Raw genomic sequence first — 22,871 nt, 5'->3', positions numbered from 1 at the left:
GCAGCCACTTCAGTCCATCGATCTCACCTTCCCACCCATCCCACCCCAGGGGAGGACATCCATCACACAGTAATCTCATGTGTGGGAAATTAACATCTCATACCCCAATCCTGCAGGAGATGGGACCTCCATTTATCCATCCCTATCTGAGAGGACTAGAATATCTAACCATTTTTTGATGTTATAGAAAGGTAGCAAATTCTTCACAATTCTTTTAAGACCTTGAGTGTTGGTCCGGCCGGGGCTCAAACCCTCGACCTCCTATACAACAGTCCAGTGCACTATCCATTGGGCTAACTAGGCAGTGGTTAATTTTTACGGGCTTCTGACTGTTGTCTGTGTTCTAAAGGTGGAGAACATAAACCTTGCCCAGGTGAGGGTGGGAATTTGAACAAGCAGAATACACATGTTTTAATTTTAAAACTGAGGAATTTAAAGGTAAAAGTCCACTTTCATGAGCAAATGGCTTAGAAAAAAATTTTCAGATCATAGATTCATGCTTATCAGTGTACAAAACCAATAGCAGCACTTAAAACTAATACATGACTGTGTTAAATTTTTCAACATTCATTGTCACACAATGTATCATTCAATAAAAAATATGTGCTTTAGTGGGGCATTTGAACCAAATTTTGCCCTTAGGTGCAGGAATTTAAGAAACTAATCTACAAAAGTTCAAATGCCTGGGGTTGCCAGAAGAGGAGGGAGGATGTTCAAGCTTCAAATTGACCCACCCATTTACAGATATACATACTCTGATTAGTCACCAGTTACATTATATAAATGAGTTATTAACCAAGCATGAGGTCAAGATGGCTGGATATTGGCCAAGTTCTATTTTTGCATTTTTATGGACCAAGACGAAGTCAAGGTCCATAAAAATGCGAAAAAGGACGAGGCTAATATCCAGCCATCTTGACTGAGCAAGTTTAGTAAATAAAGGATTTATTGCATTGCAAAAAGATTTTGCTTTATTAACCCATTAACGTCCAGTGCGCCCGTATGCGCCCATGGGGACCCACACCCTTTCTACGCCCTGTGACGTCATCAATTTTAACTCTGGAGCACGAATTCGAGCATGTACTTGAACGGGTTGAAAATATCTTGCAGACGATACCAGAATGAGCGCAATTGAGTGGAGGAGATTGGAGAAATAGCCAAAAAACTGTGTCACTTTGACTGGAAAGTCTGCACGAAGATCGTCTTTCACTACCCACCTACCTTTCCGAGCATGTGCTTTGAAAATAATGAGTAGTTTCTGAAAAATCTCTACACCAAAATGAAGCCTACTCAATTTCTAGCAAGTGAGGAGAAACTTTAGGCAAGGAGAGGGGAAAAAAAGGGCAGGAGAAAGAGAGAAAAGTAGAAGTCGTAAGTGGGGCGTGACTTTTCAACCCAAAAACTATGTCCAAATTTTGCTCTCTGCGCGTGCCCGAGATTTTCAGGCCGCCATTTTGCATTTGGATCGAAAGGCCGTCAAGTGCACGAGCTGTCAAGTGCTTTTTGGTAAGTTCGAGCTTTTAAAACCCCAACAGTGACCCGAAATCTGCTGGACTAGCTTCAAAACACAGTTTTCCACAAAAGCTGCGGCCATTAATGGGTTAAGGAATGACTTGACTTCATTAGGAATGACTTGTTTACTTCATCACTGTCATCCTGTGTGAGGTGATTATAAGGGCTGGGGTAAACTAAGAAACCTTGTTGAGACAATTTTTTTTTCATTAAGCCATGCTAGATATATATGTTGCGGAAACAAATTTTGCCACTCAGACACAAGAAAATGTTTCTGCCAAAGGTCAAAAACAATTTTGATGATACTGCTGGTAGATCAATTCCGGCCACTAATTGTTTGGACTTTACTTTCTCCATTAATATTTGAGATGTGACCGCATAATTCTACATCTTTTACTAATTTGTACCGATCTACTGTGAGGGGTTCGAAATGTTGCATGGTCACATGTAACTCACAACAAATTAGCATACATAGCTTAGTGCATGTGCATTTGCAATGTGCAGTAAATTAGCATATCTAGCTTGTTACTTAAGACTTTGACATTTTGCAATTAAAGGAATACTTTATTGAGAGCACCACACTATCAACAAAAACTTCCGTTTCATTGGTTGGTGGTTTAACCATGTTGAAAACCGCTCTCTTTAGGTCAACAACCTGGTCTTTACTTTTGCCTGGATTCCCCCACTTCAAAAGAACAAAACATAAGGTAAATCAAGGAGTGCACCTTTTGCAATCCTTTTACAGAGAATCGAGGAATGTGATGGACGAGGGGGAATAAACGCCCTGGGAGTGAAAGTTGTCTTATGTACAGCTAAAATTCCCCGCTGACACTTAAATTATGTTTGCGGTAATATCAAAACTTCTGCTAAAACTTCTACTTTTACGACCGTTGCACAAACTAATAGTGTCTACAAGTTCTTTTTTTTTTTCTTTTCTTTTTTTTTTTTTTCCTTATGGAAATGTGGATACGTAATTGGGAGGTTTCAAATGAACTCAAAATAACATTTATTTTCAAGGTTCCCTGGGCTGGGGCTGTAGAAAAAGAGATACTCACCTCAAACTTTGAATTAGTGAAGCTGTAAGAATTAATTGCGCCATTATTTACAGACTCCGGTGGCCTGGCCATGGAAGTCAACAGATGGTGCATTCGAGAATATGAGAACTCATTGTCTTCTCTGTTATCTGTGCTTGATGTTAACAGTTGGCCAATGTTCATTATTCATTCCTATTGTAACCAATTGGTTCCTTGTTAATCTGAATTTATACAGCGTACTTGCCGCTGCAGCCCACGGGAAAACTGTCTCACTACGACAAATCTACTTAACTTAATAGTTTACGAAGTCATGCCTCAAGTCATCCTGGATATGGTTTCTGCCTTTCTGAACCGCAATGATAAACCAAAATCAAATAAAAAGCTTGCAAACGTCACCAAGAAAGAAATCATGGTTAAAGCTGTGCAATTTTAGCCTTCTAGACAGACGGAAATTCAACGGGCAAGAAGGCAATCTCTTCGCAACAGTCCACCGCTGACCAGATCCAAAAACTAGAATGAGAAATCCTTTCCTACCCTCCATACCCTTAGTAATAATATTAGTTATGCGCGCGAACGGTGTTATGCTGAAAATATTGCGTTTTATGATTTTTCGACAACAAACGACTTAAAATGGCTTCAAGTTGACGTTATTTGTGACAAAGTAATCTTTTCTGTCTGCGGAAGGATTGATTTTTATCATTCTGGACTTGTGCCGGTCGTCCAAAGAACACTACCTTTGATCGTGCTTCAGAATTCAGAATCACGGGGAGACTGAGTTCTTTTGGCAAACACATTTTAAGCCTAGTCAGCTATGAATCTTTTGTGCGCTTAATTCAGTAAGGTCACTATGCCCGCTTCTGTAAGGATCGGAGAAGAGCAGCTCAACTATTTGGCTTCACTAGCACGACTTGACCACTCAATAAGCGGTCGTGTGTATATGAAAAACCACGAAAACGCTGGTAAATGGCTTCAGCGTTGGTTTGCTCTGTACCAAAATTTGTTGTTTTATTTCGAGAGTGAGGATTCTACAAAACTTTGTGGAGTTTTATACTTGGAGCACTGCAGTTGTGAGAGATTATGCTTGACCAACCTAAAGGACACCGAGAACCAGGTATGACGGTCGAATGTTTTGAGATTTTTGTGTTCTGCTTGACCTCCTTCGTGTAGTTGTATTGTGTATAAATGTTTCTCCCCTTTGGGATACGTGGTCAATGTTATTTTTCTCCCCATCGGTTTTTTCCTCGCGTGTGGTTATGACTGAAACCTATTTCTCAAATTTCGGTCTTCTAAATAAAAAAACATGAGAAGTTATGTCTAAGCCTATGTTGGTGTCTTTAGGAAAGAGAGCCTTTCAACCAAGTGGTTTAATTGTCACCTTGCCATAAAGTAAGCTCTTGATCAGCTTAGACCTAGGCCTTTTCTCCAAAGAAAGGCAGTCGTCGACAAATTTCGTTTGCTTTCAAAAGATTTTCCCTTCAAACCCGCTTTTAATGTTGCAGGAAACACAAAAGTCAAGTATTGTGTGGGCGATCGATGCATGCGATATGATGTGCACTTTTAGCTTCTCGCTAAATTTGTCAACAAAGTACAGAGGAGCACCCAAAATCAATTAAAAAACATCCCTTCCATGAATATATTTATCTTTTGTCTCGCCAATTTTTTTGTCCTTAATTTCCATCGAATAAGTAAGGTGCATTTTATTTTTTTTTTCGCTGAACGTAGTTTTCTTGTTTTGTTTTGTTTTTTTCATTGAACCGTTTTCTGATAAGTTTGGTTTGACAATTTTTGTTGACATTTGCAAATGGCTTGAAAACAAGAACAGAGATAATTGCAATCGATTATTTATTATTCATACATAAAATGAACAAAAAATGCTTTTTATTTTACCCAGGAAGCATTTGAGGTTGAATACATTTAGTGGTTGGTTTATATTGCGGTCCAGAAATTTGAATAAGAGGTTTACTGTAAAAGTTCTATCTAAAAGAAAAACGGTCTATGAGTTGATTGACATAAGCAATATTTTTAGCTCCACTAAGTACATAATAAGTTTCAATTTTATAACCAGTTATTATAGCGCAATACGCAATAAGTCTGAACACCAAAAAAAGAAAAGTATTATATAAAATTCAACTGGAATAATAAGTTAAAAACAGAGAGCAGAGCAGAGAGTATAATTTTCAATTTGGTAATCTTGCTTTTTTTTATTGTATGGCAAGCTTTATACTTGGAAATCACTTGCATCTAGTATTGCCTTGGTGCCATTGAACCACTGGTGATAGCTGTCTCCTTTAAAAATGGCCATGCAGGTTAACATTTATAAATCTGTATATTGACTTCGGCAAATGGTTACATCACCACATCGATAACAACTGTAAAAGCTATCTACCAAATGAAAATGGCCTGCAATAAATGGTCAGGTAATGACCAAGTTAAACGTAGGATACCAAATTCTGTGTAACTTGCTATCATTTGCATCAAGTCTTGACCTGACACAGTTATATTTCTAAATAAAGGCCACCAGGCTACAGCGGGATAAGTTCAGACTCAGGTTGACTTCTTTACAACTGCCACCCTCCCCATCAAGAACAACCCCTGAAGCATGTTCTATCTACAAATTGAAAAAAAAAAAACATGAAAATAGGCAGTTAATTGGGTACAAATATTAGAGTAAAAACTATGCAAACACTCCTTCATACGAACAACTCTTGACAGCTATATTTTCTGAATTTCTGTATAATTTTTAAACAATCCTGGACATGAATTTATTTTATTTTATTTTGTATAATTTATTGTAATTTGTTGTGTATGCTAAAATAATAATTTTTCCTTAATAAAATTGTTTTACCCTTTGGAAAATGAAAACAGGTAACATTTTAAAAATGTCCTTCCTCCCCACAGTAGCAAGTGGCTTACTGACTTATTATTGATTTTGAAAGTAAGGTATGCAAATAGATTCACTTTAGGAGAGTAGTTTCTTTCATATCTCTTCAAAGAACTGCAATCTGAAGAATGGTTTGTGCTGAATAACTAAGGGAATTATGGAGAGATAAGAGGAAAAAATTCACTAGTAGCTGGTCTATAATGGTCAGTTTAAGTCGTCTGTTTCCTTCCAATTTAGAACTGCTTTTGTATCAGTATACCAACTGTTGATGGGCAGCAGCAGTTTGTTCTCAGAGTAAATAGTGGCCAAGAGTGCACTGCATGGATTGAAGCCATCACAAAATCTAGGCAAGTTGAACAACTACAAAAAGTAGCTTCTTCTTAACTTTACATCTTAAACCTACTAAACTGACTTCGTAGTTAAATGAATAAAGGGGATAAGTTTCTAAGGAAACTGTGGTGCTGCGTCGGAAGGGTAACAAGGTTATTTGGTATTATCAACTGAGTTGGAATTGTAAATTGGCCACCATAAAGAGTAAAAAGCTGACGTTTCGGGCATTAGCCCTTCGTTAGAGTAAATGGAGGAATTGTGGGTTGTGTAGGTTTTATGCAGAAAGTGGAGCTATGCTATTGGTGGGAACATGGTGATGAGAAAAACACCCATAAATTAGTAGAATGAAAAGCATTCATTGATACCCATGGAGTTAAGAGTGCCAATTTGAAAGATAAACTTTTGTTCGAGGTTTTGTGGCTTTCCGAGCTACCTAAATGCAAGGAAAGACCGTAGATTGCCATATGGTGTTTAGAATGGTTAGGTAGATTGCAGTGTCTAGCAACTGGTTTTGATGCATCCTTGTCATTCCTTTCTATGTCCTGAAGATGTTCTTAGAATCGGTCACCGTGTCATCTTCCTGTTTTGCCAATGTATAACTTTTTGCAATAAATGCAAGTTATGCAATAGATGACGTTGGTGGAGGTGCACATGAAGTGATCAGTGATCTTAAGGGATTGTTTGGTCCTGATATTTTCTCAGTGTTGTGGATGAAAGGACAAGTTTTGCATTGAACATGAGTGCATTTAAAAGTGCTGGGTTGGTCATTAGTTTGGAATGAACTTCTGACCAAAAAGTTGCCTATGTTTTTGTCGCATTTGAATGAATTGAGTGGAGGTTGCAATTATGAAATTAGTGTAAGGAATTGGAAGGACTACTGAACTCTCAACATTTTCTTTGGCTTTTCGTGTTAGAACCAATTGTCAACCTGTGATAAACCTGTGATAAACCTGTGATCATGTTCCATTGCCAGAGAATGGTTAAGAATGATACATTTTAGCAGAGCTTATCAAAACCTAGGTTTTAGATGTTTTATTAACCTGAAGATAGTAGTAACACTGTGGAATAGGGGGTGGGGGGGGGGGTGTCAGGAGGCAGAGGGCTGCAAAATTATGGACTGTGGTATAATGTGGTATGGGAAGTGGAAGGCTGTGACCCCCTGTCCCCCCTATTACAAATGAGATTCTTTAAATCAGTATTATTAAGAATTTATTTCTGCTTGTAGTTTTGCTGAAATTCAATCAGAGAAACAAGAATTGGAGAAGAAGTATATTCATGTGATGCAGATTCTAGATAGTGAAAAGACAGCTAAGTGGCAGTTGCTTCAGCAGTGTGAGGAGCAGGGTCAGTTAGTTTCAAACCTGAAAACTGAGGTATGTACTCTTTCCCTTTCTCTGCATTGTGTGATGTTTTTATCTGCTCTAACACACCTGAGCCAAAAACTTCAAATGGGGAGTACTACTTGTTTGGCCACTGTGTCTTCTGCAGTACTGTTATTGACATTGCCAAAGGGGCAGCATGAAACATTGTTTTACAAAAGATATCCCAGAGTACTGTTGTTAACTCACTAAGGAGATGCACAGTTTTCATAACCAAGCAAAATATGTAACCCTTTTTATTATGATTTTGGGGTTGAAAGAAATGAAAGATTTTGCAATCCACTATGACATTATTAAATGATAATGCACATAAAATACTTGACGTTTATTTAAAAACGTTCACTTGCAGTAATGGAAATAATGTGTCTCTTTTATGTTATGGATATGGTGGCTTATGACTATTATAGTGACTGTGATTGTATCATTTGTGAGTTGTTTTGTGACCAAAGTGGGTCTGAGTTTGTGAATGCCTAAATGTGCATGGAATAGAGACAGTATATTGTGTTTCCAAAAGGAGCAAGGCCAAAAAAACAAGGCAAGACTTACATGTAATTCAATTCAGCGGTAGCAAATTGTTTCAGAGTTGCAGATTTTTTATCCAAAGTAAGGTTACTTTCAAATTTATATGGCTATGGTAATCATTTTATGGACTTTGTCTATTAGAAAATTGCGTTCAACAAGTGTTAAACATTTTAACATCAAATTTTGTTTAAGAAATTCTTGTTTTCATTTGTTGCTCAAAACTTCCATCATTCAATTGGAGATTTCATTCAGGTGATGAATGCTAGGCCAGGAACTTTATTGTTTTGGCAAGACACTCATCAACTGAGATCCACATTTTTGCTAATCAACAACAAAACTCCTCTTTAATCAACATTTCATGTAAGTGTACACAGATGGTAGCCTCTAAATACAGTCATGAAAAGCATGTATGTAACATCTCCCTTTCTTTAATTCTTCCAGTTTACTGTAAACAGATCTGTAGAAACTTTGCTCCAGGGCCTGTCAGGAACTTTATGAGATTGCATAGGCTGACTAGCATTTTTTGCTTGAAACTCTGCACAAGCTGAGCATCTCTCAACTACAGCTTTGATCTCTGAATTCATGCCAGGCCAGAAGATAATGTCTTTAGCCTTTCTCAGCCATGAAGCAATTCCTAGATGGCTGGAGTGTATTCCTGAAAGCATCTCCGGCCTCACAGCTTTAGGAACTATCACTCTCTGACTCTTAAACATAATTCCATTGTGGAGCAAAATCTCTTCTCCACAGTTCCAGTAATCACGAAATTGTACTGGGCATTGCTCTCTTTTCTCTGGTGATCCCGTTAGGACAGTGGTTTTTAAGGTTTCAAGAACGAAGTCGTGTGCTGTAGACTTCTGCAATTGAGCTAGCCTTTCTGGAGCTTCTTTGATGGAATCAAAGGGGGTGAGTGTTTCAAGTTCTACGGCAAATACTTGAAAGTTGTCGGACATCAATGTACTATCAGTAAGTGAGGCTCTAGACAAATGACCGTTGACATACATCTGTGCACCAGGTTTGTACTTGACCTCTACATTAAAGCATTGTAACTGCAAGGTCATTCTCTGTAAACGACACGGAGCTGAGTGAATGGACTTCTGAAAAATGCTCTGCAAGGGCTTGTGATGTGATTCAACTGTTATCTTCTTCCGACCAGCAAGGTACTAACTAAACCTTTCACACAAAAAGACAATCGCTAAACATTCCTTTTCAATCTGAGCATAGTCTCTCAGTCTGTGACAGGGATCTTGAAGCATTGCACAGTGACTTCTTCCTCCAGATCATAATACTTGAGCACAAGGTGTTTGACAACAAATTTTCTTACTCCTGTGAATACCACCTCATGTTGTTCTGACCTTTTTATATTTTGCTTCCTTTGCAGTCAAGTACCTCAGTGGTTGTGTAACTTCTGATAACCTAGGCAGGAACTTTGACAAGTAATTGACAAATCTTAGGAGACTCAACAGTTCCTTTTTTGATTGAGGCTTCAGCATCTCCTCTACTGCTCTAACTTTGCCTAGGTCTAGCTTCAACCCATTGTTGGTGATTAAGTGTCCCATGAATCTGACTTCAGAGTTCCTGAGGTTCATCTTGCTGCTGTTTAGATGTAGATTTGCTTTAAAACCTTGGTCTAGCAGATGAAGTAAGTTTCCATCATGATTTTGGTTTGCTTCCTCATCATTCTCTTTATAGCCCACCACAAGTATGTCATCTCTGATCATCTCTACTCCCAGTAACCCATCTACCTCCTTGTCAACATGAACTTTCTCTTTGCTTGACTGACACATGTGAGTGAAATGATTGATTTTCCTACAAATTTGGTTGTAATCAAGTACTGGGTACCCTTGAACTCGAATAGGTTGGCTGAGATGCTCTGCCATGGTCTTGCAGGTATTTCATGACATTTCAGAGGTTCTTTCTGCTGCTGTGGTTTGTAGCTGTTGCAAATGCTGCAGCTTGAGATGAATTCCGTGATTTGCTTGTAGATGCCTGGCCAGTAGAAGGCTTCTTTGGCTCTCCTGAGGCACCCTTGAATGCCCAGGTGACTGCCATGTACTTTAGCCATTATGCATCAATTGTCTGAGACTAGACGGCACCACAATACCCTCACCCTTGAAGACAATACCATCCTGAATTGACAACTCATCTCTGAAGGGAAAATAGACCTGTAACTGGGAGGGTACTTCAGTCCTTCTCTCTAGCCAGCCTTGTGTGATAATAGGAGTCAATGGCTGGAACTCTGTATCAGACTGCCTCCTGGTTAGCTCAATTGGTTAGAGCGCCGGATTGTGTTGTGCGGGAGGTCGAGGGTTCGAGCCCTGGCCTGACCAATTCTCATGGTTTTAAAAATAAGTGAGGAGAATTTGTGACCTCTTACGTGAAAACGTTCCTAAAGGTAGCCGTTCGAACAGTAAACGGAACGGCAAGCGAACGGGTGACAAACGGCTTGGAAAGCCATTCGAAACGGATACTGTGAACGGATGAATGGCTAATTAAAATTTTCGAACGGATGAGGTCAAACGGATGAACGGCTAATTAAAATTTTGGAACGGAGGAGGTCGAACGGATGAACGGCTAATTAAAATTTTGGAGGTCGAACGGATGAACGGCTAATTAAAATTATCGAAGGGATGAATGGCTAATTTTTCGAACACTGAGATGAGCCTCACAGATGAGATTGAATGGATAAACGGCTAAGCGGTCAAACAAGTGATGGCCTGTAGAAATTATTTGAACAGATGGTTTCGTCAAAACAAATGCCGACACAGGCGTCCCAAGCTCTTGTCTTGAGCCAAAGCGAAGGATTATTTCATGAAAGCGTCATGCATTGGGTGACGTAGTGTTAAGTAACGCGAGGTATTTGACACAATCTGTGAAAAGATAACTTGAAACGAGTCGAAACTCAATCATTTGAATAACTCGACTTCGCTTTCGGCGCATTCAAATGGATTATAATTAATATTTTTATCATTGAATTCGACCGATTAAGATAAGGTACAACCAAGGAACTTGCACGCGAAAAGCATAGTTCTCAACTTCAATTCGGGTTTAAATTTCCATAATCCCAGCTTTCCTGTCACTCCATCAAAAATGTGTTGCCTTGGTAACTGCTAACAACTTGTGTCAATTACTGCCATTTCACACAATCACAAAAGGGAGAATTCAACAAGAGAAGATATGGATTGCGATCACACCGAAAATGTTTCTACCATCGTTGCCAAAGTGTGAATTTTCTCGAACGGATAGCTCGAACCGTTCAACTGGATGATGAATATTCAAGAACGGATAGCTGGAGGCGTTCGAACGGATTATGAATATTCAAGAAGGGATAGCTAGAGGCGTTCAAAGGGATGATGAAGTTTCTTAAATGGATAGCTTGAATGGTTCGAACGGATGATGAATATTCAAGAACGGATAGCTTGTGGCGTTCAAACGGCATGCCAATCCAGTCGAACGGCCGATGAACGGCTGGTGAACGGCTATCGGTTTAAAAACGGCTAACCATTCGGAACGTTTTCCCGTAAGAGGTCACATTTGCTACCTTTCTATAATCAAGAAATGGATAGATATTCTAGTCTTCTCGGATAAGGACGAATAAACCATAGGTCCCGTCTCCTGCAGGGTTAGGCATAGGAGACGTTAATTTCCTGCACACGAGATTTACTGTGTGGTGGATGTCCTCTCCTGGGTGGGATGGGTGGGTATTGGCCCTGAAAAGCCCCTATGGGGAGTGGTCAATTAACCTATGTATGTATGTATGTATGTAACTTCAGTGGCACTTTTGATTTCCTGCAAGGTTAGTTTCCAAATGGGTACAGACTCTGCCATGTTTATATACTCAGCCTCAACTTCCATTGGTGATTTTGTGTCAGCAATGCTCCATACTTCCTGTGTATCCACTATATCTTGTTGAACTAGGGGGAGGTAAGCTTGGCTAAGTGGGTCAGCCATTTGCATCTCTGTACCCTTTCTGTAGGAAACATCTAAGTCAAATTTCTGTAGATGTAACAGCATCCTCTGCAATCGCTTTGGTGCACTCAGTAGACTTTTTTTCATGATAGACTCCAAGGGTTTGTGATCAGTGTCAATAAAGATCTTTCTGCCGTAGACATAGCCCTCAAATCGCTCAACTCCAATGACAATTGCTAATAGTTCCTTTTCTATCTGAGCGTAGTTAGTTTCTGTAGGCATCAGAGCCCTGGAGGCATATGCTACAGGGTGTTCATCTTGCATCAAGCACGCCCCAAGGCCACTCATAGAGGCATCACACTGGAGTACGGTCTTCTTTTGAGGGTCGAAGAACTTGAGTACTGGTGCCTGGGTTAAGACCTGCTTCACTTGATCTAGACACTGGCCGTGGACTTCTTTGTCCCAGACAAATTCATTGTCCTTCTTGGCAAGCTCTCTCAGTGGTTTGGCCAAATCTGCTAGGTTGGGAGCAAACTTCTGCATGTAATTTATCATGCCTAGTACTCTCTGGACACCTTCCTTGTCAGTAGGAGGCAGCATTTCATTGATAGCTTTCAGCTTGTTTGGATCAATACAGAGGCTGTCCAATGATATGATGTGGCTCATGTAGCTGACCTGCTTCTGTCTGAACTGTATCTTCTCTGAGTTAAGCTTAATGCCCTTTTGCTGTCAACGGATGAACACCTCTCACTGGTTGTGGTCGTGATCTTTGAGTGCTTCCTCGTCAGTGTCCCCTGCTCCAAACACCAGGATGTCGTCTGCTATAGCCTTCTGCCCTGGTAGGCCTTCAAGTGCAATATCAATCCTCCTCTAAAACTCCTCTGGAGCTGGGTATACACCGAACGGCAAGCAAAGCCATCGATATCGTCCCCAGGGTGTTCCAAAGGTAGTAGCAAAAACTGCTTGGTTCATCCAGCTGTATGTGCCAGAAGCCATTTTTCGCATCTAGCACCATGAACACACGGGCCTTCGATAGCAGGGGCAGCACATCATCTATTGTAGGTAAGGGGTAATGATTTCTGTGTAAGGCTTCATTCAACGGTTTTGGGTCAATACATAGTCTAACCTTGCCATTTTTCTTTGTTGTGACCACAAGTGCTAAAATCCAGCTTGTGGGTGTATCGACCTTCTGAATCACTCCGATATTTGACAATCTGTCCAGTTTGTGTTTTAGGGGCTCTCTGAGGGCAATATAGGGACTTTCCGTGTAGGTAGTTGGACTGGCTGGACGTTTCTGTCTATCTCCAGGTGGAGTAGCCCTTCTAGTTTGCCTTCCCCAGTGAATACGTCGGTGTACTGCAAAGTGTAGTCTTTCACCTTGGGCCTTTCTCCTCCACCTCACTTAACTCCACAGAAAAGATATTCTGGCTGTTGACCGTTAGCAGCTGAAGGTGTTCACTGGCCCTCAAGCCCAAAATGGTTTTACACTCCCCACGAACAAGATGAAACTCAATGCTGTTTTCTTGTTTTTCTTGGGGTTGACGACTTTGAATCATTTCTTGCCCATGGGTTTGACCTCTGACTGGTTGTACATTACCAGGGTCACAGGGTTTTTTTCCAATTCACTCAAGCCATCTTGGCCACAGAGCTTTAACACAGTCTCAGTTATGATGTTTACTGTTGATCCACTGTCTAACTGAAACTTTTCCTGGGTTCCATTGACCAGTAGAGTGGCAAACACTTTGCTGGGGGAATGATTAGAGGCTAATTTATTAACCTGCTCTTTCACTTCTATCTTGGCCACATATTCGTACTCCTCATCTTCAGATGTGTAGTCCACAGACAGCACTTTCTTCCTAGATTCTTGGCAACACACCACAAAATGATTTAGCTTGCTACAATTCTTGCAAGATGTTCCCCATGTAGAACAGTTCTTCTTAGTGAAAGGATGGTATCTGGAACAAAACTTGCATTTGCATTCGTGTGGCTCATTTTGGCTCTTCTCTGGAACCTTTGTGTTCCTTTTCTCAACTGGTTTTTTCTTGTTGTCCTAAACGGACATCCTCTTGATTCATCTCTTTCAGCTGCCTTGCTGATGTCTGCGAAGATCTGCAGATGTCTATGCATTGTCCTAGTGTGGGCTTGCTTGTCTGCAGGAGCTTCTTACGAGCAGAATTGTCATTAATGCCCACCACCATTCTATCACAAATAAGTGAGTCTGTCTATGACCCATAGTTGCAAGTCTTTGCTAATTTTTGTAATGCGGTGACATACGCATCAACTGATTCATTTGCCTCTTGGTCCCGTCGGTTGAACACATACCTTTCATAGGTCTCATTGCACTCCCTAATGCAGTAGTCTTTCATCTTTTCTAAGACCACTTCTGAGTCTTTTCTTTGGTCTTCGTTCTCGAACTCCATAGCATCAATTACGTGTAATGCATCAGAACCAGTACATGTAAGTAATGTGGCTGCCCATCGCTCCTTATTTCTGCCCATGTTTTCGGGGTCTTTCAGTTGAGCGGCGATTTCATAATTTGACCACGCTCGACAGAATCTTTGCCACTTGACGGGAAGATTTCCACCGCTGAAATCCATCCTTTCTGGAAGCGGTATGTTTACTGGAACAGCTTTCATCGAGGGTGGTGTACATGAAGAAGCGCCACCACTTTCTTCACCCGTGGTAGGCATATTACTTGTTCAGAAATATCGCTGAGATAATTCAGAGAAATTACTTCAATAAACTCACCAAGTTGGCTTTCGGCCAGGCCACGAGCAGTAGTATGATGTGTGTTTCACTCCTGACACCATGTAGCGTAGTCCAAACAAGTGCAAACGATGATAACACAACAGTTTTAAAAAGTCTCATAAAAGCCCACCATTACTAGGCGTAATACAACAACAACAACATCCGCGATAGTCGTTTCATTGTACTGCGCATGCCTGAAGGGCCTATGATGTCACAACATCATTACATTCTCTCCATGTGCTGGACAATCAGTCAGCTTAGCATGTTTCTTTTGCTGACCTTAGTACTTGTATTTCCAAGATTTATTGGCAAGTTTCTTTTTACTTGGAGGCTTCTTTTGGTTTGCAGGTTATTCCCTTGTGCTAATCTTCGCTTGTTGAGGACACTAACCAAAAGGCTCATTTTTTTTATTGATTATTGATTAGTTCACTAATTTCAGGATGATCTTAGATATGTACATAGTTTCACTGTTTATCTGTTTTTCTGTATTTCTATTGGTTTTGTAATCAGACCTTTCAACGTCACCATGTGTATATAAAAGGAAAGTTTAGTGTCACTTTAATTAGTTCTTTGTAAGTTTTTTAATATTCTTAGTAAACTTTTGTCCTTTCGTTTCCTCGTCATTTAGATAAGAACAATGAGTAAAAGTGAAGAACAGCTCCCCTAAAAGTCTGTCAGCCGACTGTCGGCCAACTGTCAGCCGGCAGTATACCAACAGTTGACCGACAGTTGACCAACAGCAAATTGACACTTAAAAATTTGACAAGTGTAAAGACATCGCAGTTACTCGACCCTTACCGTTCTAGTAGAATCAGTCGCATGATGTACCACAAATTGAGCTAAAATTGCATCATCGTATGTCCTGGGTAAGTTTATCTGTGAAATTGCCCTATAATGCATTGCGGTTTGTTTTAATTTTAGGGCGTGATATATGGACTTTCAATTATCTCTGTCTGTTTGAGTTTATTTTTGGTTAATATTTTCAGTTAGTTTATAATTTTTTTACGTAGTCACTTGTCAGCGACAGTAAAAGCTGCTTACATTTAGTAAAGCAAAAAAAAAGCTGCAAGAAGCTGCTGTAAACAAAATTATTTTGTTTCTTGACTGCGAGGATGATGCAATGGGATTGTGAGGGGTTGGTACCTAAAAAACCTAAACATAGGAGATTGTGATGAGATTGGTCCCAAAAAGACCTAAACAAAATGGCGGACTCAAGTGAGAAAGTTTCATTTCACGTCAATATGCAATGTTCTTCCATGCAAGCTGAGGCTTTTCTGGTATTCAACAGGGGTTCTCAACCGACTCTTGGCCAACAAATTACTGACATGCTGCCAACAGTCGGCTGACAAACGGCCAACAGTCAGCTGACTGTTGGCAGAAGATTTTCGCAAAAGGCGGTAAACGACAGTCGGCCAACTGTTGGCCAACTGTCAGCCAAAAGTTGGCCAACAGTCAGCTGACTGTTGGCCAACAGTCGGCCAACTGTTGGCCAACAGTTTTTGGGGGAGCTGTTCTTCACTTTCTCAGAACAATAGGCTGTTAACCATGCAGCCACCAAATTCTTGTAATTTGTTTTGAAACTTTTTTTCTGTTTTATTTGTATTGTTCTTTGTCATTTTAGTCTCGTTATTGATGTTGGGCCCAGTTTGTCACACAGGATTCTTTGATTGTGTATTCTGCGACATTTCATTAGATTGATAGAACTTTGTTGCATTGTTGTTTCAGTTTACGATCAATAGATTGATTGATTGTGAGATTAGTTGTGATTTTCTTTGTTGATTGTGATTCGTGGTTGATTGCCTTTAAGAATAAAGATTCATGCAAACAGTCAACTTTAGTTTGTTATCTCGATCTGTAAAATAGTCCCCAAACACCTCGTTAACCACGTTTTGGAGCGACGCCCCCTTGAACTTGAGAATTTAGATTTTTGGTCGCCACAAACACTACAACACTCATCACAAACAAAATTCAGTTCGTCATTATCCTTCTTCTTATCATTTTGTATTGATTTTAACTACTGATTTGTTACTTCACTTATTTACACATGTCGAGAGCTTTATCCAGGGACAGAGCTCTCTCTCAAAGCAATCTAGCCTTTGTATTCTTATCTTTAATGCCAATGACTAATCTCATATCATTTCTTCCGTAAGAGCTCCATACTGACAGAATGATGCTGATTTCTGTAATTGATTGACAAATCAGTCAACCATTTTGTTAGGTGTTTGACAACAAGAATTAAACACAGACCTTTTGTAAACCATGTTTCGCTTGGGAAGAAAATAATCCTCCAGTGCTTTGAGTGCTGAAGAAATTATAGTAACTCACCAGAGCCAAAATTAAGATTCCGAAAAATCTGCAGGCACTCTTTTCCCTTAATGGAACAGAACGTTGTTGACCGTACTGGTTTATTCTTTTGATCCAAACCAGTTACTACTTTGTAATCTTGCCATTGTAGCTTGAAAAATTCCCAATTACTAGGAAGCCATTGCTGCTGGTACGGGGAAATTTGTAGTGAAATTGTATATATCTGAGGTGGTGTGTGTGTGGACTGGTGGAAATAGCTTGTGGAGCTGGCAGTGAAGGGGCTTCAGTATCCGACATTGTTTCACTTTCCACGCATGTGGTTGATGAGGGAAATTGCTACACATAACATCTGCTTCAGGGGGTTTGGCTGCACTTCACTCCTAGAACTGCTTGAATGGACTGGAAGCCTAACTAGTTAATCAAGTGCATTGCAGCTCGCTATAAGATTTTAAAAAATCACTCCCGACACCATGTTTCAGCAAGACACACATCAACTGAGATCCACACTTTTGCTAGTGAACAACAAAACTCTTTCTTTAATCAACACTTCATGTATGTGAACACAGACAGTATATTCTACAAATACAGTCATGAAAACCATAACATTTTGCACAGGCCTGCTAAATAAGGTACATAGTCCCTGAACAAAAAAAATTATGAGTGAACTTGCATAAGGTTGAGCTGATGTTTTAGCTACCACAACCATTTCTTCTCATGTCATTACTAATTAGGAGAAACTGTTAGAGTTACCTTTGGTGAGTTACATACTTGTAAGTCTTCATCATTTGATAAGTTAACTTCAATTATAAAAAAAAAAAACAGTCTGCAAACAAATGTTCAAGGTTTTCACGAGTAAAATTCTTAAAAGAATCTCTAAGTTGTGGTTGATAAAATCCAAGTAAGGACCATTAGTATGTGGGTCATGACATTTCATCATCCTTGTTAAAATGTTGACTTTTTTTCTCAGGTTGCCAGTCTTAGAAAACAAAGGACAGCTGAGGCACGAGAGGAAGAAAGTGAAGAAATAAAACATATAAAAAAGGTAGTTAGTATTCTTACATGGCTGCATACCGACAAACAGATACTTTATATCCACTGAAAACCAGCTGGAACTTGTAAACTTGTAAACTTTAGAGAAATAACAAAGTAAGTAGCTAAATGGGTAATAAATTACTCCTTGATTTTGCTGAGAAATTTTAGCCCTAATTGATAATATTGATATAATTATTTGATGTTGACAATGATTGTTATAGTATATATTAGACTTACTATGAAAACTCTGGCTGGTAGAGAGCGTTCAGTCAATATACAATAGCATATGAAGTTGACACGATAGTTCAACATCAATATACAATAGCATATGAAGTTGACACGATAGCCCAACATCTGCAGCAGATATTGAGTAATTATGTCAAGTTCATATGCCAAAACCCCTGTTTCATATGCCAAAACCCCTGTCTGTGTATTTCTCAAACTCAGAGAGAATTGTCTTCTTTTGCAGATTGTTCAAAAATGTACAATAAAACAGTTATTGAACTTTGTCTTTGCATGATATAATTATTTGATCAATTATTGGGTGAAGTTGAGCACGATATCATGAATAATCAAAACTAAGGTCTGAGATATCTGCCAAAGGGGAAGGCTGAAGCAGATAACACAACCACGAGGTTTTGATGATTCACAATATCATGTGAAAACTGAATTCAATAATTGTTTTATTACACATTTTTCAAACAACTTGGAAAAGAAGACAGAGTGGCTTTAATTCAAAAGGTGCACTTACATCACTAAGCATAATAAAAAAATGCAAAAACCACTGATAAACAGGCACAATTATAATAAAATCTTTGTCCAAATGAAGTACACAGAAAAAAGAAAAGTACTTTAAATACAGTCTATCAGTAATTGAAAGTCTCTGTAGTAGTTGAAAATGACTTTACATTGAGAAAAATTGTATGTTTTAGAAACCTGGTGGGTAGAGATACTCTGTCTTTTGGTGTTAGTGTCTGTTTTGCAGTAGCTCCATATAATTATTTTACTCACTTTTGTGGCTACCAGCAGGCATGATGTGGCACATTTCATATCGGCACCTATCCAAGATTGTAACTGGGGTGGCTCTTATTGAGTAATTGCTATAATCCTTTGTCAATTCTGCTTCCTTGAAGATGCATTTCATTTTACTTCCTTCCTTTGGTATTTGGAACAAAAACTCATTCTTGGGATCAAGATGTACATTTTATGTAGGGTTCCAATGAAGCAACAGGACAGTGAAGTCCAGCTTTTTCAAACATCATTCCACCTTCAAAGCCCTCGTCCTCCTCTCTCCTTTTCTTCATCAACTTGTTGCTGGTTTTGCACATGCGTTGAAGACCTGTGTCATCTGTTGAAAATGAAAAGTCTTTTTTTTCAGCTCCCTGAGGTTTTGCCAACCACAGTGGCAAAAGTACAGCATTATCTCGAAGAACACTTTGTTTTGAAGTGTTCTGTTCATCAAAGTTAAAAACTCCGCACTTGTACAGCTTTTTAAGGCTGTTTTCTGAAATAACAGATTTATGTTCAATGTTCCCTAAACCCCACCATTTTAAATCAAAACTCTTTGCTTGAAATACCTTTTTCACCTTGGTGCATTCTGGGTCTTTGATAATGTCCTTTTTTAAAGGTCTTTTCATCTTGAAATGGCAGTTGAGTCCAAATCAGAAGAAGTCATGCAACTTTTTAAGTACAGGCTGCCATTCCTTTTTCTAGCACTGGTGTAAAACTTCCTAAGAATGTTGGCTGAAGCAGTTTTATCTTGTGGTTCCTACAGGTTCTTCTCCCTCAAGTAATCATTCAGAAGTTTTTGTTATTCTCTTGGTGTTTTTGGAATCTTTGTTCTTGGTCCAGTCTTTCAATTCCTACTCAGAAACAGAAGGGAAGCATTTAGCCTTTTTTGCAAAAGTTTGACAACACTTCAACCAGATCAATTAAACTTTTGAACAATCTCTCTCCCGAACTGAAACAAGCCAAAACCTTCAAACACTCTCTTCTACTTCACTATATAGACAAAATGGACAAGTACATTCCGCCCTAGTTTCTAACCTGACTTTCATTGGTTTTCAAATATTTTTTATGAATATTGTGATTTTTATTAGGAGAACAAATGTCAATTGGGGCATGCCCTGTTTTTTCTCCTGCCTATGTGGTACCTTTTTATACATATTTTTGTGTTGTATGTTGGTGAACCTCAATAAACTAAACTGAACTAAACTAAACACTACATGGATGAGGAGCTTCGAAACTAAGCAGACTTTTAACTCGAAATTATAACCCAATATCTGCTGCAAATGTAGGGTTATTATCATTTCAACTTTATATGCCATTGACTGAATGCTCTTGACCAATCAGATGTTTCATAGTAAGTGTAATGTATAATAACATGAATTATCAAACCTTTTGTCTGCCTAACCTGCCTCAGCCTTTGGCCTTGGCAGATAACTTAGACCTCATCATTGATAATTCATAATAAATTATATCAGGCCCAGCAAATCCAGTAATTGCTTAATATTGTTGTGGTACATTTCATTTGCCATAAGTAAGGTGTATATACATTTAACAGCATAATCCCTGTTAGAGAGCCTCTTTCTCTGGTTATTTTGTTGCCCTCTTCATATACAAAAAGTAGAGATAAACCTAAAAATCCTTCTAGGATGAATTGTAGTTCTAAAAGGTGAAACACCTGACACTTAACATTCAGCGCATTAAAACAAAGTGTTAACTGAATATAATTCTCTCTTTCACTATCATTTTGATGGTGACATTTAAGGCTGAATTGAAACATGAATTCTTCCTTTCAAGAGCTTAGTCTATTTACCTTCAGTAAATTTTACTTACTATTCATAGAGGCAATTCTTTTGATACCTCTGCTAGCTACCATCAGATTAACAGATGTTCAATTAAAACCATAGCAGTATATATTTCACTAGCAATTTTGTGAGGGTGGTAATTTGTGCTTTTCATTTTTTTTCTGTGGTTAAAAGTGTTACTGTTTGATATGCAATAATTAAACTCGCTCATTAACAGGTACAAAGCCTCATTAGAGGCTGGCTTTGTCGTCGCCGTTGGCACAGTATCGTTCAAAATTACATCCGTTCACCTCATGCAGAAAGCATGCGTCAGAGGAACTCAATTTGCTTTCAGCTTGTGGAGACTGAAAATGAATATGTGCAAAACATGTCCACACTTGTGTCATGTTTCTTCAGGCCTTTTAAAATGGCTGCCAGCTCCAAGAGGCCCCCATTAAGTCACGAAGAAGTCAATTGTATCTTTCTAAATAGGTATTGTGCAAAATTTGAAATCAGTGAGATTAATAATTATGAATCTAACCAGTGGTTCAGCTTAAATTCAGAAGAGGAGTTAGAAGAAATTAGATAGCCCCTCTCCCTAACATTTGTAAACCAAATACTAAATAGGTTAACTGCAAGTGTATAAGCAAAGGCATACATCAGCAGTTTATTCATGAATGAACAAAATGATCTTTTTAATATAATTTACTGAAAACTGGACTTTTGTTCAAAGTTCTGAGTCATTTTAAAATTGACCAACACATTTCAATAACCTTCAGCTGAGTGTTGGCGAGTGTCTAGTTAAATATTATTAAAATGAACATATGAGGTAATTGATAAATTGAAATTAAACTCTAACGTAAAACATACAGTCTTTGAGTAAAACTTTTCTGTGTGTGAGAAACCAAGGTTAAAATACTTGTTTGTTTCTAATAATGGTACATTCTTGTGGATTACTTATAAATGAATTTTAACCCAAGTGCTTAAAATACAACGTAAGAGTATAATATCATATAACATCGTTACAGAACATGGTAGAGGCTAATTTCAATCAGAGAGTGCATAATGGTAAAGGGGGGCGTATATGTCAAAGCTTAACTTTTCCCTATATTTTGATTGCAGTGAGACAATTCTTTTCTTGCATCAAATCTTCCTAAAAGGTCTTCAAACGCGGATGGAAAGTTGGCCAACACTGATCTTAGGTGTGTAGAGCTTGCCACTGCTTTTCTGAAGAAAATTTTTCTTTAGTTACTACATTAAACCAACCAATAATATCTCTTGAAACTATTTGAAAACAATACAGTGTTTCTGTCAAGGAACTATCCGCTGATAGTTCCCCCGCGGAAATTTGATGTTCTTAAAACAAATATTCGCTTCTCGGGCAAATATGTTAGTTTTAAGAACATCAAGTTTCCAAGGGGCAACTCAATATCAGACCGATAGTTCCGAGACATAAACAGTCTATTGTCTTTATTGTTCACCACTAAATTTTCTTCCTCGCGCCAGTTGAAAAACTGTCAAAACCCACTAAATGCAGATCAATCAAATATTTATTCATGCGTACAGCCTGTCACAAATGTCAGTAATTCGCAACCGTACATTGGCTAAATAATACGTTATACCTGTCAGAATTGAAGTTATTGTTTTTCCGATCTTTCTAACTTCGCGGCCGTCAAACCATTCAAACTTTTTCGCGCATGAGTACTATCCATCCGGGTATTTTCCGCGGACCGTCACTACTTAAACAATAGAGTGTTTCTGTCGAGGAACTATCGGCTGATAGTTGCCCCCGCGGAAATTTGATGTTCTTAAAACAAATATTTGCCCGAGAAGCGAAGCTTCGAGGGCAAATATGCTAGTTTTAAGAACATCAAATTTCCAAGGGGCAACTATCAGCCGATAGTTCCTCGACAGAAACACTCTATTGTTTTTATTGTTCACCTCTAAATTTTCTTCCGCGCCTACAGCTTGTCACAAATGTCAATAATTCGCAACCGTACATTGGCTAAATAATACGCTATACCTGTCAGAATTGAAAAGTCACTGTTTTTCCGATCTGCCTAACTTCGCGGCCGTCAAACTATTCAAAACTTTTCACGAATGAGTACTATCAATTCAGGTATTTTCCGCGGACGGGCACTATCCATCCGGGTATTTTCCGCGGGTGGGCACTATGGGCTGATAGTGTCTCTCCACGGATGAACACTATCGCGTCACGTGATCGATTTAAATCAATAAGAACCGGAGAAAATTTAGTGGTGAACTATAAGGGCTGATAGTCTCTCCATGGATGAACACTATCGCGTTACGTGATCAATTTAAACCAATAAGAATCGGAGAAAATTTAGTGGTGAACTATAATGCCGTATATTCTGTGAGTGAGAGCGCCATATATTTGTTATTTCCTGCAAACCACATGTAAGAGACGGCAGCG

The 22,871-nt window shown here is 38.9% G+C and overlaps 2 protein-coding genes across 9 annotated transcripts in view; one reads left to right on the top strand and one right to left on the bottom strand.

The window, feature by feature from the left end:
- The window catches only part of LOC111325061 (uncharacterized), a 43,238-nt gene extending 40,204 nt beyond the window's left edge, over window positions 1–3,034 (bottom strand). For all 5 annotated transcript variants that reach the window (XM_088757018.1, XM_088757019.1, XM_088757020.1 and 2 more), the window contains exon 1: window positions 2,568–3,034. In XM_088757018.1, coding sequence (XP_088613144.1) covers window positions 2,568–2,729 — 162 coding nt within the window. In that variant the 5' untranslated portion in view covers window positions 2,730–3,034. The remainder of the gene's footprint in view (window positions 1–2,567) is intronic.
- A 58-nt stretch (window positions 3,035–3,092) lies between these two features.
- LOC111324783 (ras-specific guanine nucleotide-releasing factor 1) overlaps window positions 3,093–22,871 on the top strand; it is a 47,931-nt gene continuing 28,152 nt past the window's right edge. For 2 of the 4 annotated variants that reach the window (XM_088757009.1, XM_022928419.2), the window contains exons 1-6: window positions 3,094–3,657; window positions 5,665–5,774; window positions 6,983–7,130; window positions 17,584–17,658; window positions 20,676–20,929; window positions 21,560–21,639. In XM_088757009.1, the coding sequence (XP_088613135.1) occupies window positions 3,394–3,657; window positions 5,665–5,774; window positions 6,983–7,130; window positions 17,584–17,658; window positions 20,676–20,929; window positions 21,560–21,639 (931 nt within the window). In that variant the 5' untranslated portion in view covers window positions 3,094–3,393. Of the gene's footprint in view, window positions 3,658–5,664; window positions 5,775–6,982; window positions 7,131–14,991; window positions 15,179–17,583; window positions 17,659–20,675; window positions 20,930–21,559; window positions 21,640–22,871 lie in introns of those variants that run through there. The other 2 variants (XM_088757008.1, XM_088757010.1) reach the window with 2 other exon arrangements.

The sequence above is a fragment of the Stylophora pistillata genome, chromosome 4, assembly GCF_964205215.1.
Source record: "Stylophora pistillata chromosome 4, jaStyPist1.2, whole genome shotgun sequence".
Lineage (NCBI taxonomy): Eukaryota > Metazoa > Cnidaria > Anthozoa > Scleractinia > Pocilloporidae > Stylophora > Stylophora pistillata.
Note: the sequence above shows the minus strand (reverse complement) of the source record. Positions and strands in the feature narration are given on the sequence as shown.